Source organism: Aphelocoma coerulescens, chromosome 2, assembly GCF_041296385.1.
Source record: "Aphelocoma coerulescens isolate FSJ_1873_10779 chromosome 2, UR_Acoe_1.0, whole genome shotgun sequence".
NCBI classification, from domain to species: Eukaryota; Metazoa; Chordata; class Aves; order Passeriformes; family Corvidae; genus Aphelocoma; species Aphelocoma coerulescens.
In genome coordinates, this window is record NC_091015.1 from 140,995,798 (window position 1) to 141,013,070 (window position 17,273).

Below are 17,273 nucleotides of genomic sequence, written 5' to 3' on the forward strand. Positions count from 1 at the left end.
GCTTTTGATGCAGCCCAGGAAACAGTTGGGTCTCTGAGCTCTGAGCACACATTGCCATCCCATGGCTAATTTTTCATTCACCAATATTCCTCCAAGACCTTTCCTGCAGGTCTGCTCTCAATCTGTTCATCACGCAGGCTCTATGGATACTGGTGATTACTGTGACCCATGTGCAGAAACATTGCACTTGGTGTTTTTGAACTTAATGGGGTTTGTGCAGGCCCACCTCTGAAGCCTGACAAGGTCCCTCTGGATGGCATCCATTCCCTCCAGTGTGTCGACTGCACCACACAGTTTGGTGTTGCCCAAGAGACAACATTACCCATTACTAATCTCTGTTTGAGCAGTATCCAAATATGGATTAAACAGTGGCAGAGAAAACTCCTGGAAAATGGGACTCTTAGTTGACTATGCTGACTGTCCTAACAGTCCTTGATATTGCTTTGACTAGTAAAACTAACATTTTTCCAAATAACTCCCAGGTATGGAAATACCTAGAAATTAGCTACGAGCAAACTCTTCAGGAGGCATTTTTGTATTGTTCTAGTTGGCCTCAGTGCTAGACAGTGATTTGAGCATGTTTTATTTGCTGCTTCTTTTGTAGATCACATGTATCTATTTGACTCCAATCCTCAGCTTTTCTCGCGTGATGAAGGCAGTTGATTTCCCTAAAAATATTCTAGTGAGCAAATTTGAGCCCATAGACTCCATAAGGCAGTAACCTTGATCAGGAATGGTGTCTAAATAGACTTCCATGAACCTTAAGAAGCAATGAATTAAATTCTCTCAAAGGCACATTTTAAGAATCATTCTCCCTCCAGCTCTGAGAGTCATACAGCAGATCTGGTTAGTTTAGTTTCATGCCAGTGCAATGACACCAGCCCTGTACCTTCCAGCCTCTACTGCATAATTTAGTGGGTAACTGTTTTGACTGTAAATTTACCAAATATTTACTGTATTTTTAGAAGCTGTTGATCAAATTAGACTGACTAGGTATATCTGGATACAGACATGACACTGAGTCAGAACACCTCTGAGAAAGCAATGTTTAACATAAATATTTTAAATTTCCTTTTAACAGACAGATTTTGTTTCTACTAATAAGCAACATACCCTTTTGTTTCATAAGCACACAGTAATTATGTTAACCATGGTTACAAGATTTACCAGTGGAACTGTAAGCATTGAGTAACATATTGTATGATGACAAAAAAAGGGAGATTCTTATATAGGTTTTCATTTTTGACCTACTGTTTCACATTGAAATGACTGAGTTATTTATAACTTTTCCATTCTTTCTAGTCAGAGTTATTTTTAATTGCATCTATTATTTTATAGAGGCATGTGCAGTAGCATTTTGCTTGATTATTTCCAGACACAAAGTCTGTTTAGTAAAGGGGAGGAAATAGATAATCATCTCTATAAATTAACTCCATGTCAGGGAAAGACTTTTTCTTTGTGTCATTAGGATAATCAAAATTATAGAAGGCAAACACAAGCAGGAAGAGTTTCTACCCTGTTCTGTATTGAGTGTGTCTGCTTTTCTCCACTCAAAGCGATCTCAAAAGGCAGAAACTTCATTATGCATGGTAATAGGCCATGTGAGAGCAAAGACTTGGAGCTGACTGACTAGATAACAGCTTTTTATAAAAGGATCTGGGGGTCCTGGTGGACAACAAATTGAACATGAATCCACAGTGTGTTCTTGGAGCAATGAAAGCTAACTACACATTCTGATTTAGAAAGAGCACCAGAGGCACACAGCAAGAGAATGAGAGGCAAAAGAAGCAACTCGGAGCAAATGAAAATTTAATTCTATTTAATTTTTGTAGTAAGGGTGCTCAAAGGGTGGACCAGATTGCCTAGAAAAACTATGAAAATTCCATTCTTGATTATATAGACTCACAGTTATACTGAAAAAAGTTTTGGGTGCCTTGATCTAACTTGGGAGTTGGGTCTAACCTCTAAATATTTTCAGCAGGAATTTGGACCTCATTCCTTCTGGTGGAATCTTCCAACCTGAGCTGTTCTATGAAGAACTTTATTTTCTACAGTGACAGAGACAGTGACAAGTGCACACTCAGCAAGTTTGCAGATGACACCAAGTTGAGTGGTGTGATTGACACTCCTGAAGGATAGGCTGCCATCCAAAGGGAGGACCTGGACAAATTTGAGAAGTGGGTATACAGGAATCCCATAAAGTTCAACAAAGTCAACTACGAGGTCCTGCACCTGGGTCTGGGCAACCCCCAGTATTAATACAGGCTGGGCGTGAAGGGATAGAGAACAGGCTTAGGGAGAAGGACTTGGACGTGCTGGTGGATGGTGGTGGAGCTGCTGGTGGATGGAAAGCTGGGTATGACTCAGCAATGTGCACTTGCAGCCAAGAAATCGAACTGTATCCTGGACTGCATCAAAAGAAACGCCAGCAGGGAGAGGGAGGTGATTCTATCCCTCTCTGCTCCACATGGAGCACTGTATTCAGCTCTGAAGTCCTCAGCTTGTCATAGACCTGTTGTTGCAGGCCTAAAGGAGAGCCAAAAATATGATCAGAAGGCTGGGGCACCTTTCCTATGAGGAAAGGCTGAGAGAGTTGAAGTTTTTCAGCCTGGAGAAGAGATGGCTCCAGGGAGATCTTATTGGTGGCCTTTTAGTATTTAAGGGGGGCCTATAAGAAAGATGGGGCAAACATTTTAGCAGGGGTTGTGATATGACAAGGTTTAACCGCTTTAAACTTAGAGAGGGCAGATGTAGATTAGATATAAGGAAGAAATTTTTTACAATGCAAGTGGTGGAACCTGGCACCTGTTATGCAGAGAGGTGGTGGATGCCCCATCCCCGGCAACATTCAAGGTCAGCTGGGATAGGGCTTTGAGCAACCTGATCCACTTATAGCTGTCCCTGCTCACTGCAGAGGGGTTGGACTCAATGACCTTTAAAGGTCCCACTGGTCTAACCCAAAGAATTCTATGATTCCATGAATCTATGAATCTCTGCTTCTCAAATGACTGTGGACTATTCCAAGTTTATTGTTTTCTAGACTTCATATATATTTGTATTTTAGGAAAGCAGTCACCTCAGCTTTTTACAAAGGTTGAATGACCCTAAATTTTCCCCTGAAGGAATATTACTGTTTCATTTATTTGTCTCTTTTCAGAAAGAGATAGTACTAATCTTCTGATTGTGGAGACTAATGCTGATTTAATGCTATAACTTAGGAAAAAAAATGTGCAGGGTAAAAAGTTTCAAGCCAGAATGATGTGACAAACATTCTAGGTATTCAGGGCAGCATTCTGGGACTTTCTTCTTCTCTAAGAAATAGTAATAATTGAGCAGCAGCACTGCTAAAATTAGCATATAACTGCAGTTGAGCAAATCCTTTTCCTCATTCCTACGATTTAGGATGATGTACACAACAAACCAACAAAAGCACGTAATAAATGAATGCCTCATATATATATGCTACCTTGAAATTGAAATAAAGCTCTTCAGATCCTTACAGGAGGGACTTTTAAAGAACTGATATATGGCCCACAGAAATGCTAATTCAGGATGTCAGGTAGAAACTTCAAATTTTTAAATTGAATTTACTCACTTAGCATCTTCTTTCCCATCTTTGAGTTGATGCTCTTCTGGTTGAGGTGTCTTAGCTAGTTCAGCTGAGTTTTCAGGTTTTGAAGGCTCAGGTGCTTTTGCTGATTCTGTACGTAGAAAAAAGATTTTAGTTTTTGAAAATGAATTTTTAAAGAATTATTATAATACTTTTGAAGGAATCACAATCTGTCTGACATTATTTCTTCAGTGGACATGCACTAAAAGACACTGCTTCTGGGACCTCACCTTTGAACAATTTCCTGCATAAATCTATTTCAGTGCCAACTGTACACAACATGTTTATGATAAGTACACCTTTTAGAATCTGTAATTTACTTGTGGTTTTTAACTAGATTCATCAGTAGCTAACTCAACAATGGTTAATTCAGAGCTTTTCTGAATTTATGAGGGACAAGAAGTCATGCAGCATGGTAGAAGATAGAAGTGTCCAGAAGTGCCTTGTGAAATACAGGAAGAAAAATGAGGAGTAGCCTATTTGCTTATGAATAGAAATGCTAAAAAAATTATTTATACTTCAGTGTTTGTACTGCATTGAAGATCTTGTTGCTTCAGCTGCCATGACAGTCCTGTTCATTGCTGAGTAAATGATGATTGAACTATATCATTAATGATGTGGGTATGTTGTACTTTGTCTAGTCTATTTCTTCATTTCTGTTACTAGTAACTTTTTCAAAGGAATCTAAGCAGGAAATCTGTAGAGTTTGAAACAAATGGTATAGTCTCTTGCCATTTAAGTGGCCTTAAGTGATGATTTCTTATAATTAGTAGCATATCTTTGTTTTAAACTTTCATGTTGAAAAATAATTTGATAGCCCTGACACTTTGCATAATGGGTTTTCAAAAAGCAGAATGTTGTGAGGCTAAGCATAACATTGGAAGAGCTGGCAAACTTCTTTTTAGTTTCAGCCTGCTCATGTAGGACCAACTCCACTATCGTAAAACTGAAGGCACTATCGTAAAACTAGAAGACCTTTTCCCAGAGATGAAGCTGTTGTTACAAGCAGATTTGTCATTGCTGGGAGACAACAAAACACAAAAAACACAACACAAGAGTTGTCATTCTTGCAATAGTCATTTTAATTCTACTAAAGCTCTCAGTCCAGGGTATGAAAGTGTTGGTGGATCCAAAAGTCTCTGTCATAGAGCTAGCCTAAAGAGGTGTTGCAAACTTCTCTTCTGGCAAAAGACCATGTCAGCAAAGGACTCTAAAACCTCATGGATTGTGAGGAATGAGACAACTCTTTGTAGGAATTAAAACAATTTATTAAAACAGAAAAATTGAAAAATTGCAAAAACTAACAAAATATAAAAATTTGGGATCCTAGTGGCTCAGGAAGTATGCCCCAGGAGCGCAGGGATTCAGGAACTTTAGGCTTAAGGCAGCTCTGAACCTCAGGTAGAGAAAAAAAAAAAAAAAACAAACCAAACTTGCAGTCTAGGCTGGTCAAAAAGAAATCTATTTCTAAAAGCCCCTAAAAAGGGGTAGGTTTCTCCAGCACTGAACTTAGCAAGCTGGAGAGGAAGGGAGAATGAGAGAGGCGTGTCTGTTTTTCTCCCTTTTATAGCTTTTGCTCCGCCCACAGTCTGCCCACAGCCCACCCCTTTGGTTCAAGGTGATTGGTGCTCTCCCTTTGGCAGACCATCTCCGTCCACCAATGGCTCTTCCTGGTCAGAGGGGGGATATTAGTTGAGATAAGGGTCATGGAGCTTACGGGGGTATGGCTATGGGGGCTGGGCTGTTTGTTGCAACTGGGGTTTTTTTTAAAATCTGCCCTGAAACCAAGATACAAGTAAAACATAAAAAAATACATCCAACACATCTTAAAACACTTGTAAAAGTATACAGTAAACACAGGAGGACCATAAAAACTTGATTAGTGTACCTGGGCTGATGGGTTAATTTTAACATTGAATTTAAAAATATTAAGCTCAAATTAATTAAGGCACTTAATATGCAAAGACCAAGCACAAATAGGGATTTCACGTATGACATGGATCCACTCAGATAAATCTTATTCCTTGGCCACTAACATGATTCTTCCAGCAGAAGGGTGTTAAGATGCTATTTTCTACTGTAGTAAGAAATCAGCATAAAGAAGGGCAGATTAAGTTGGTAATTTTACACTAATTCATCATTTGTTCTACTTCCCAGTCCTATTTCTGCTGTTATTGATTTAACTCAAAAGCCCTGGACTTGCAAAAGGTGATTACCACCTCTCCAGCCTGGCAAGGACAGCTCCTTCTTCTTATTCCGTGCAAAGGTCAGTACAGAGACTGAGGTGCTAAGATGCCAACCTGCTGTTCAGAGCAAGGGAAGAGACTGCCTGAGAAAGCATCTGCAGCGGGTCAGGGACAGAAGAAAAGCACTTTGTACTGTGAAGACCACCAGCCCTACTGGTTATTCAGCATCAGGAGGTGTGCCTCTGCAGCAGTCAGACAATCTGAAGGGACTTTTTGCCAGGAACTAATAAAACATAGACCTCTCAGTCACTAGTCACTGGTTTTAAAATTTTATTATCATCACAAATATATTTGCCTTATTGCAAATAAGGCAAAAAAAAACCCACACCAAAAAATGACAACACCCCCAAAAAGCAAAGCAAAATGTCAATAAAATATCAGTTTTTAGATATCAAGATAGGAATAAATGTCAGCAGCTGGATAGTAACAGTCTGAGTATAGAAGAGAAAAAACGCTTTCTCTTTGCTATACTCCAGGAAGGAAAAAATCTTTTTCCCAGAATTCCCAGCCAGCTCCATTGCCTTGTACTAGCAGTATGACCAGTATCACATCTATCCTTCCTCTCCTGTCTGTACTGGTTGGGTTTATGTGAAAGTACAACTAGTCATGGCTAGCATTTACCTATATAAAAAGCAAAGTTTCCTGGGCTGCTTCTTCTGTCTGTTCAAAAGCATGTTTTAGTTCAACTTTATCATCAACTGACATGATCTTGTTTAATTTTGAATCCACAATGTATTGTTTTATAGGATGATTCACAAAACATTGGCTCACTTTTATCTTCTTTTTCTTTGGTTGAAGCAGTATTTCCATCAGAACACCTAAGCATAATGTCTATTTCATATTAATTAAATGTATGGTCAAATTCTTTCTTCTACTGGTAACTTTTAAGTGACTTTTATAAAAATGTAGTCATTTTAAAATACATTGATGCTTAAAACTACTATATGATTTCACAATGATAATGTTGTACTAAGTATAGTTTATTGAGTTGCTATGTATGTAATACAGTTGTAAATGTTAACTCAGTTCTGATGTTTTTTACCAGGATTAATGTAGGCAATGTTTATTTAAAGAAAATTTAATGTTCTTTTTTTTTCTCCAGTAATGGAAAAATCCTGCAAATCTGATTGGCCTGAACTATCTTTATCTGTTTTCCAATACTTGGCAGGAACACAGAAGAGAATTAGTCATGGTAAACAAAAAGACAAAGATAAAAGAATAATTTATTTTTCTTCTATTGAATATATATTTGATTGTTGCTTGAAAACTTAGCGTAGCTTGATGTTTGTGCTCTGTGCTGGCTTCAGCTGGGGTAGAGTTAATTTTCTTCACAGTGCCTGGTGCTAGGGCTGTGTTTGGATTTGTGCTGAACACAGGGCTGTTAATATAGAGATGTTTTTGTTATTGCTGAGCAGGGCTTGCACAGAGCCAAGGTCTTTTCTGCTGCTCATACTGCCACACTGGAGGGAAGACTCGGGATGCATGGAAGGCTGGGAAAGATAGTTGGAACAGCTGACCCTAACTGACCAAAGGGATATTCCAGGCCATATGACACTTTCTATACTGACCATGCTCAGTGTATAAAGTGGGGGAAGGAACTAGGAAGGAAGTTTGGAGTGATGGTGTTTATCTTCCCAAGTAACTGCTGCACATGATTGGAGCCCTGCTTTCCTGGAGATGGCTGAATACCAGCTGTCAATGAGAAGTGAATTAATTCCTTGTTCTGTTTTGCTTGTGTGCACGGCTTTTGCATTCCCTAAAAAACTGATTAAATATCTCAACCCACAAGTTTTCTAGCTTTTACCCTTCTGATTCTCTCCCTGATTCTGCTGGTTGGGGAGTTAGTGAGAGGCTGTGTGGAGCTTGGTTGCTGGCTGGGGTTAAACTACAACATGCTCACATGGTAAAACTATTTTAGGTAACATACAAACAACAGTGGCAATTTTAATGGTGCATGGAAACACTTGAGGGTAGATAGCATTGTTTGAAACAGGAAACATTGTATAAAGACATGGGTAGAGTCTGCTAGTAGGAGGCAGTGACTAATATTTGAGTAATCTGTTCTTTTTAGCAGGGACATATACACCTTAGAAACATACTTTTAAGCACTTAAAATCAGTGATTTTTTGGGGCCATTTCCTCTTTTTGCAAAGTATTAAACATTTCAAAATACATTAGAAGTCTCAAATTGGCTTTTAAGTGGTATTGCCTGCAAAGTAACATAGAGAGCAGGTTCTCTTGAATAGCTGGAGTAAAGACTGACTGCACTTGGAGCAATGAAATGGGAATAAGAGAACCAGTCCACAAACTCTCTGTGATACTTCTGACAGAGTTAGTAATTTGCCTGATTGTCCTTGCCCCCCAGAGATGTTCTTGAGCCATCCAAAATATCTAAAAATGGCTATAGGGTCATGAAGATCTCAAGAGGAAAATAAAAAACCACAGGAAACCTATGGATGAAGGAGAGAAAAGACATCAGCTCTGACATTACAGAATGCACATCTTTATGACTTTACAAGCAACATTTTTTTAACAAATGCTTTGTGCAGGGGAAAAAAGTTCAGAAATCAGCAGGGATGAAATAAACCAATCAGTAAGTAGGTCCATCTTAATTCAACTGTCAACTTCAGTGGCTAACAAAAGCATTATTTTAGTTTATTTTCCATAAGGAATGAAAGATTGTATGTAAAAGTTGAGTTTGTTTTCCTAGCATTTAGACCTGTCACTCATGTGGAAAATGAAGATCTGAGAGGAACTAAAAGATTTCACATCAGCAGGAGTAGAAGCAAGCTGATTAAATGTATTCAAGTCCTTGGTAATCTTTAAAGAAAACATTTTATGGGAATAATAGCTGCCTGTTTCTGAGTGCCAGTGACTAGCATAAAGGATAAGGCAACAAGGAATAAGATTATTTCAAAGTATCTTTGGATTGGCAGGTTTAGTTCATTGGGCTGCAGCTTATAAAATCACATTCTGCATTTGTATTTTTTGAAATAAAAAACACTTATTTAACTCCAGATTTTCTGGTACTAAGGGACAGGTTTTGTAAAGCTGCTTAAGTGCAACTTAAGAGTCAAATTCATAAGAGGCCAAACAGAGGTTTGGACTGTAAAATTTCACATTTAATTCAAATCACCCTTCTCAGAGGTTTAACTCAGTTGTAGTCCATGCAGAGTTAGTTGGTACCTAATTAACCAGAATAAGCCAAGATTTTACAGCATAGGATTTTGTTACCCTCAATAAATACACCTGCTTTATTTCTATTTCCAGGAAGAGAGAGCATCCATATTCTGTAAAACAGCTAGTGATCAAGACTCTCCTCTGAGAAGAGAGGATCTTGGCTCTGGGCCTTATTTATTTGCAATAGGGCCAGATACCTGTTGGGAGGATTTTTTTTTTTCCCTTTTTAAAAGATTCAACAATGTTGTAATACAAATACATACTGAAATCAAAGTCCTTCATTCTTCCTACATGGTTAATGTTTTGATTAACTTCTAGGTTCATTCCATGCTCCATGTTTAGGTTAGTTACATGCTCCATGTTGCATTCTAACTTCTCAGATTCCACAGGGTTTTGCATTCTTTTCTGCAGGATAACCCAGAGGCTAGGAATGCCACAGAACTTCCTCCCACACCTCTCTAGTCTAGGTTTTACACAGGTAGTTGGGGAACTCTACAGGAAAGTGAGAGGTATGGGTTCCAACTCTTTTACTATGAAAGAGGGAAGGTGTGACAGGTAGGCTAATATATATGAAAGCCAACTGCCTAGGGGGAGCTATCAACAGCTTCTGCTTTTACTTTTTTTCTTAGTGGAAAAGTGGCTGTTCCTCAAGTAACTTAGAGAAGAGGGAGTCTGGAGTGGATTGAAGTTCCTTTTGAGCAGCCCTTTCTCTGCAGTGCTGCACTGCTTACTTGAGATTCTTTCCAAAGCATCTAGGCTCTGAAGATACTAAATACCATTGAACATTAACTTGGTAATCTCCCAGAAGTGAGGTTCTGTCTACCTTATGATCTAGAGGTGCAATTGTACCATGTATAGAAGTACCTATGGTAGTTTAGCTTTCTCACTCAAGTCCTGCCAAGAACAAAGCAGTGTCAATATGCACTTTAGTAAAAGCTGAATAAATGTGACTGTGATTCTGGAAAACATCTTTGAGACACTTGTTAATTTAATAGAAGTAGGAAGATCAAAACCCAGAATATTATAAACAGACTAGTTTCTAGTAAGGGAAAAGTGTAAAGATGAGGACAGACTTCGGAGAAGTACTAAAATGTAGTTGGAAAGAGTCAGACTGGAATTAAAGATGGATGAAAGAAATTGTAAAACAGAGAATGATAATGCAGTCACCAGCTGGCAGGTGGAGGCTGGATGTGTCCTTCTAAAGAGTGTAACCACCAACAGAGCTATTGAACAGCAGTGGGTAAAACAAGGGAAGTAGTTGTATAGCCAGTCAGTTACAGGAGGTGATAAATATACAAAGAAATTATAGCAATTGGATTCAATATCATGGAGAACCTGCAATTAGGTGAATCATACTTTGTTAAATACACAAAAAAATGCAGGGAATAGATTAAAAAAATTAATCCATTATGGAACAAACTGACAGCACAGAGAATTAATTACAGAGTGAATTAATTATATGGAGAATTAATCACAAAGCAAGCTAGTGAGAGAGGGGGCAGCTGTGGAAGTGGAGATAGGGCATTGAGTAGCCAACAAAGAAGCCAAAAGTACCAGGAGTTGCTGACTGACCTAAGTGGCCAAGTTTTAATTAAACAGGCTCCAATGGTACCTCCTGCTGGATTCTCATGTGTGCTGGAAACATTGTGCTGCTTTGTGAAGTACACGGAGAAAGGGAGAAGGTAATGGCTGGTTTTGGCCATGTGAAAAGAAGGGGAGTGAAGATAAGCTCTACTCAGTCTGTTGATTTGTATTCAGCACTGTGGAGCTGAAAACTGATACTATGATTAAGGGTTTTCCTGGTCTATTTCATTTTGATTATACCAGAGAAGGTAATGAGACACCTTGGGAAGACTTTAACACATTTTAAGTTCTCTGTTTAGCTGATCTGCCTTAACTAATGTTGTTTGAGTGCTGGCTGTGCTTTTAATAGTTCTCTCCAAATTTGTACATACAGCATAAAATGCTTTCTCTAGTCTCTCACCCTCTGCTTACCCACACAAATTCTCATTTTCTTCTTCCAGAAGATAACCGCATGATTTTAGGTCTGACACAAAGTGCACAAATTTTTGCAGAAGTTTTATCTAGACGTTCTTGTGAACTGCTTTAGACCAGCCTCCCTTTTCTGTCCTGACATAAAGAAGTTTCTTGTTTGGCTCAGGTGATAGGGACTTACAGTCAGGGGGGTGAAATTCATAAGCTTCTCCTCATGCGTGATCCCTGTGTAAATTCTCTGGCTTGTATAGCCATTGTCTATCTAATTCATTAATACCTTCAGTGTCTTGCAGCTGTTCGAAAATGAGACTTGAAGTACCTGCCAAACAACTCTGGATTTAAAAATGCCACCAAAAAACATGGAGCCTACCTGTGTTATTATAATTTCCTGAAGTGATTAATGGTGTAGCTGCTGCTATACCACCACTTATATTTTAGAAGGAAAAAAAAAGTAGTTTAATATCCCAAAATATATCTTAATGAGTTATATTAATCTGTAAAATTAGATTAAGTTTTTAATGGAAACAAAAAGAATTTCTATAATGATACTCCATTCTGTGATGGGATAGCATCTGTGACTTAGTGTTTCTAAAAAGCCAAGCATCAAATTTGGTTTTTTACACTGTTGCTACAGTTGATTCATGTCAGACTTTGTTTTCCCTTGATTTCATGCTACAGCCACTATATAACAAGATAATTGCATTAAATGGACTTTGTTTAAAGTTTCATTATATGTGGAAAGAAATTGTGACGCTATGATTACACAAACACAATTAAGGATTATGAAAGTTTTCTTTTAATCTTTTTCTAGTCACTCTGCTCTTCTTAGTTATTCTTTATCACAGAAAGCTGGAGATTCCTGTCTTTGCTGTGCTGCTTCAGTGTAATGAACATGAACTGCTCTCCTAAAGAAAAAGCATGAGGTGGCAGGAAAACTGGACTCTGATTTTCTCCAATACTGGAGGATGGAAAAGGCTGCACCACTTGTACTGTGAGGGAGGGAGGAGGGGATATGGCCCAGCAGCAGTTGTTGCTTCACCCATCCTGAGCCTTTATTTTGGTAGCTGGTGTAAGCAATCATTTAGTCTCTGCTTTAGGCAAAACAGGCTTGGCTACTGGAGGTGGGGGAAGAGGAGGGCAGGATAGCCATGCGTAGCTGCCTCTGTTTTCAGAAACCCACTGCTTAGGCAAATAATTACCTTGTTTTACTGTCCTGAGTTCCACGTTCCCATGTACCAGTCCTCAGTAACATCTGAATGGTAATGGCAAATATTTTTAATGGAATTGGGTTTGTTTTTGTTTTGTTTTTTTTTTTTTTGTTTTTTTTTTTTTTTGGTTTTTTTGTTTGTTTGTTTGTTTGTTTGTTTGTTTTCCAATTTTTTGCTTGTTTGGGGTTTCTTTTAAAGTTTAGAATGACTGTTCACTGAAATATTTGAATGTCAGTTTTAAGTCTGTCTTTTCTGGTACATGTGAGAAATATCGCTAAAAGAAACATTAAAATTGTGCATTTTTTTTCTTAAGCTACTAAATACCTTTATTTTAAGATTTCTAAGGAGTCAAATTGCAGTAAAAGCAAATAGAGTTTCCTAGACTAGCTGATTAGAGTGGGCAAGCTCATGAAGGGACTGTGTGCTTGAAAGCTTTTTCCTTTTGTTATTGTTGGGTACTCCTCCTACACTTGTAACAAATCATTGGTCTGGAGTCAATGACAATTCAGAGATCCTTATTTCTTCCACAAATGAAAAATAAGAGCTCCTGCCAGAGCACCAGGAAGAACAACAGTTTTATTTAAAATCCTATACAGTATACATATATTGTGTCCAGATAATCTTTGAAAACTCATAAATAGCTTATTACTGACCTTGCTGCTTTGGTACAGGCTCTGCTTTATTATTGGCCTCTTCTTTCTGTGGTGCATTTGTTGTTTTGTTTTCATCCTTAAAAAAATAAAAAAGATTAGAAACTTTAGACGGTCACTGTTGAGAAAGATAAGGGTGGTTTGATGACTGCACATTTTTGTAGGAATTTGATTAAGTTGCCACACACTGACCATTGTTCCTGGGTGTTCTGTGTGTTTCCAGATCGATTTACAAAAGGACTTGTGATGGATGCTGAAATCAAAAATTGATATCTTCACATCCTCTGTGCAAACACAGTTGCTTAGCTTAGAGTTCTGCTGCTGCCTGTTTGCAGAGCTGACTTGTTCAGTGCAGCCTCTCACAAGCCAATGTGCATCTCTGAGCTAGTCATGCTTCTGCCTGAGCCTTCTGTTGGGCTAACACACCTGATATATTATTACTGCAGGCCTGGGCCCTAGGGTATATCACCATGTCCCACAGCCATAGGGAGGAGGAGGAGGAGAGAAGATCCAGCAGACAGGAATTGTGCAGCAAGATTGATTTATTTAATTATTTTACAAACTCTTTTATAGAGTTTTTTTCTTCATAGTCTAATTGGACAAGGATCAGCCAGCCCTTGGGGTGATTGGCTAAAATCCTAAAACATCCATTGTCAAAATAGTTTTCTACTGTACCATAAACAAGACTTTTCAAGGTTGCAGGCGGTTTAGTTGTTTACATAACTCTGCTACATCTTCTGTGAGAGAGAAAAGTCTCTCACAGACTTAGAAAATAGCAAGAAAATCCTTGCTAGCAGCATTTTCGTATCTACAGTATATTTTGAGCTACCTTACCACAATGATAGATCTCTATCTCTACAAAACACTGAGATGGTATCAACTTTCACTGCAAAAAATTAACTTTCTCCCACACTTACTGACTTAGGTCCATTAACTAAATCCTTGTGTACCTGTACCTTGGTTCATGTCAGCTTTAACAGAGTGGCCTTTGGAGGAAGAAGTGAGGTGTGCATGGGGAGTCCTAGGTGTTCACAGTACTGTGTACCAGCATCATGTTAATCAAGCTCATGAGTATTTGCTGTCTCAGAATGAATTTTCCTGGTGTGTAGCATACTTATTATTAGGGAAAGGCATTAGGGTGTATCAGCATAAGGAAAAATTATTTGATATTAGGAGCTTTTTGGTCTTCCTGCACTTTTTTTTCCTTTCCTAAGTCAGTGACTTTCCTCTTGTTTGTGTTTCTGAGAATAAGTTGGGGTTTGTTTTTTCTATGAAAATATTTGTGTTTTCCTGTCTGTTTTTATTCAGAGAATCAGGCACTGAAGCTCTAATATACATATGTAGAGAGAACTCAATTATAATTTATATATATATATATATATATGTATGTATGTATATTAAAATTCCAATCAATGTCTGTGCATACTCAAGGTTCTTGCATGGTGTTTTCTTGTAAAGATTGTTTTCTTTGTTTCAGGCTCCCTCCTAATAGCATAAATACATAAATTAGTGCATTAATTAGTGCATTAATCAGTTACCAGATATTATGTACTTTCTTCTTTACTCTTTAGATGGTAGCTCCTTGCAGGCAGGAAATGTCATAATCCCTGATCCATTCACATGCCTCCATTTTAGCAGTGTTTTGAAAAGTGGAGGCTGATGTTGATATGATCTGAGCGTTGCACTGATGTATGAAATTATTCTCGCCAAAAGAGTAATCCATGTCTTCAGTGAAATCTAAATATATCTGTTTAGCTAGAGCACTTTGCCTGTTGGAACCCTGAGTTCTGAGAATTTCAGCCTTTCAGTGCTGACAGACAGTGATCCTCAGAAGCACACTGCATTTAACCTGAGGCCTTGGGAAAGGCTTCCTAAATTGTGTGATAACACTGAGGTTGTTGCTGTGTAATTAAAAGTTATGTCACTGGGCGGAGTATGTAGAGATGTAGAAAAAATAGGTTTATGGGATTTAGTAACAATATGGGGGATTTGGGGTGTGGATTTGTTCTTCTTCTTTTCTCCTTCTTTACAAATCTGGGTAGTTTGGTATTGGTTTAAAAAACCCGCAGTGTGGATCATGAATAGTTAGTTATTGGATTATAAGTAAAAATTAATTAGTTGGCATTCCATAATTGGGTAATTTGGACCTTAAGAGACCTTGGAAGATAGAACTCAGGGCCATTTTCCACCTTGTTAACTTAGAGGCACACTCTGTGCAGCTGTATTATAGATAAAATATAGTAAACATCTAAGTCCGAAGATAAAATCCCTGTCTCCTGTATTCTAATTCTAACTCTGAGTAAAAGAACTCATGAAACAGAGGCAAAGAAGAAAAAAAACGAAATGGAGACAATTAATATTTGCCAAGTGAGATGTCAGCCTGCAGAGAACTGTTGATATGCAGCAGTTTTCTTCCTTTAAAGCAGTATTTTATTGACACATAATAAAATGTGTCAATACAAGAAAACTGAACCGTAAAAGAAGCGTGAACAATGCTTGTAGATCTGCAGTATATAAAGGTTATTAAACAGACATTTTTGCCATTTTTTGTGGATGACAAAAAGAGAGTATGAATATACCTGTTCATCTTATTTGTAACAGTGATAAATCAAATCTGAATTGTAGTTGGGCTGGATTAAACCACACCTCTTGAGGCTGTACAAACCTATGAGCTTTAGAAAACATCAGTTCTAGGAAGTGATTCTGTCTTACAAACAGTTTTGCTTCTATCAATTTTACTTAAAGCTGTAAAATTAATAGAACTCTTGTACATGTAAGTCAAAGCTCTCAGAAGTTATGTCAGAATTTTCGTATATGCTCAACTGTTGTGAATGTGTTAAAAGAAATCCTTTTCTTAAAACTAACTTTATAATGGAGGAGTTTTGATTGTTTCAATAAGCATGAATGATTAATAGCTCATGCTGATACTAAAGAACCTTTTTCATTTCCCTAATTATTTAGTGAAACCATAAATTTTTGCCCTTTTGCCTTGTCAAGTTTTGATTATGTCAAGCTGGAAAAAATAAAAATGTTTTCCAGGGAAATTATTGGGAAAAGATAAAAATTCAAAGGCAGGAAGAGAAGGAGTACTTATCTTTTTGCTTCATTATTTTCTATTATTATTAATTAAATTGAAAAGAATGAATTAACCTTTACAGCAAAGAAATACTAAATAAAAATATAGACTAATATAACTTATTTTTTTTTCAAAGAGGATTTACATTATTAAAACCAAGCTGAAAAAAAAAATTCTTTCAAAAGCTACTTAATTACTTCATCTTTCCAATGGTTATCAGGAAGCAGGCTGATATATAACTGCATGACATTCTATATTCAGAAAGGACACACTGAAATTTCCTGCCAGAAGGAAACAAGATGCAGAAAAATATATCATCATATGAAAAGCAGCAATATCTGTATCTCTAATTCTCCATTTGCAATGTTGATCATGACCTCTCATAAGCCTATACTATTTCAGGTGAGCCCTATTTGGAAAGCAGCTTTGAAAAGGAGAAAATTATATTTTCTTAATAAAGAAAAGATGGTAGGGTGGAGGAAAATAAAGACATTTATTTCATTTTTCTAAATAAAGATTGATACCATGTTCAGTAAGTATATTTGAAATTCTAACTTTTGGCATTTACTTACATAAATGCCTTCTAAAAAAAGAGTATTAATGAGTCTATAATAGACAAGAAAAGCCATACCTGGCCTGTTGATGTCTTTGGTGGTGGAGGGGCACCTTCATTCTTGCAATCTGCTATCTCAGGTGCTAATTTTGGTCTAGAAAATACTGATTTTAGTTTTCTAAACATCTTGCCTCTTCAACTCCCCTGAAGCCTCTATAACTCTTACCATGAACAGGCTTATAGCACACGTTTTCTTGCCATCAGTAATCAAGCCAATTAGACCCTTAATCAGGTTTAGGTCTGATTAGTGCCTGAAAGAAATTCCTTGCAGAGTCTGTTTCAGTGACATTTTTTTGTCATCATTAGTACCTTTATTTTTTATGTTGTAGACTAAATTATTTTTAAGTTTTTTTTAGTCATGACTGTTACACCATATACAGTTCCACTTTCCATGCAAAAAGTCAGAGGAGAGTGACTCTTTTCTGTTTAGAATAAACCAGTGTGTAATCTTCTATGTATTGGATGCTAAACATTTAATTTATATTTAGAGATAAGGTTTTAAGTTAGCATACTTGCAGTTTAACCAGGAAATGAAAATTTTTAATTAATAAATAATCAACAATACGGACAAGAGATCTCAAAACATTTAATTTTTTGGAGTCCTGAACTTATTTTTTGAGCGAATGACAATAAAAAGTCTTCTCTTGGGGTTTGTTTTTGCAACTTTATACCTTGTTTTATTTCATTCTTCTTAT

General features: G+C 37.4%; 1 protein-coding gene across 1 annotated transcript in view; it reads right to left on the reverse strand.

Annotated features, from left to right (window-relative positions):
- Positions 1 to 16,712, reverse strand: part of CNGB3 (cyclic nucleotide gated channel subunit beta 3) — a 60,739-nt gene extending 44,027 nt beyond the window's left edge. Inside the window, exons 1-3 of the mRNA XM_069005053.1 lie at positions 16,597 to 16,712; positions 12,893 to 12,968; positions 3,596 to 3,701 (exon numbers count right to left, since the gene is read on the reverse strand). Of these exons, the coding sequence (XP_068861154.1) occupies positions 3,596 to 3,701; positions 12,893 to 12,968; positions 16,597 to 16,704 (290 nt within the window). The 5' untranslated portion in view covers positions 16,705 to 16,712. The remainder of the gene's footprint in view (positions 1 to 3,595; positions 3,702 to 12,892; positions 12,969 to 16,596) is intronic.
- Between the last annotated feature and the right edge of the window lie 561 nt (positions 16,713 to 17,273).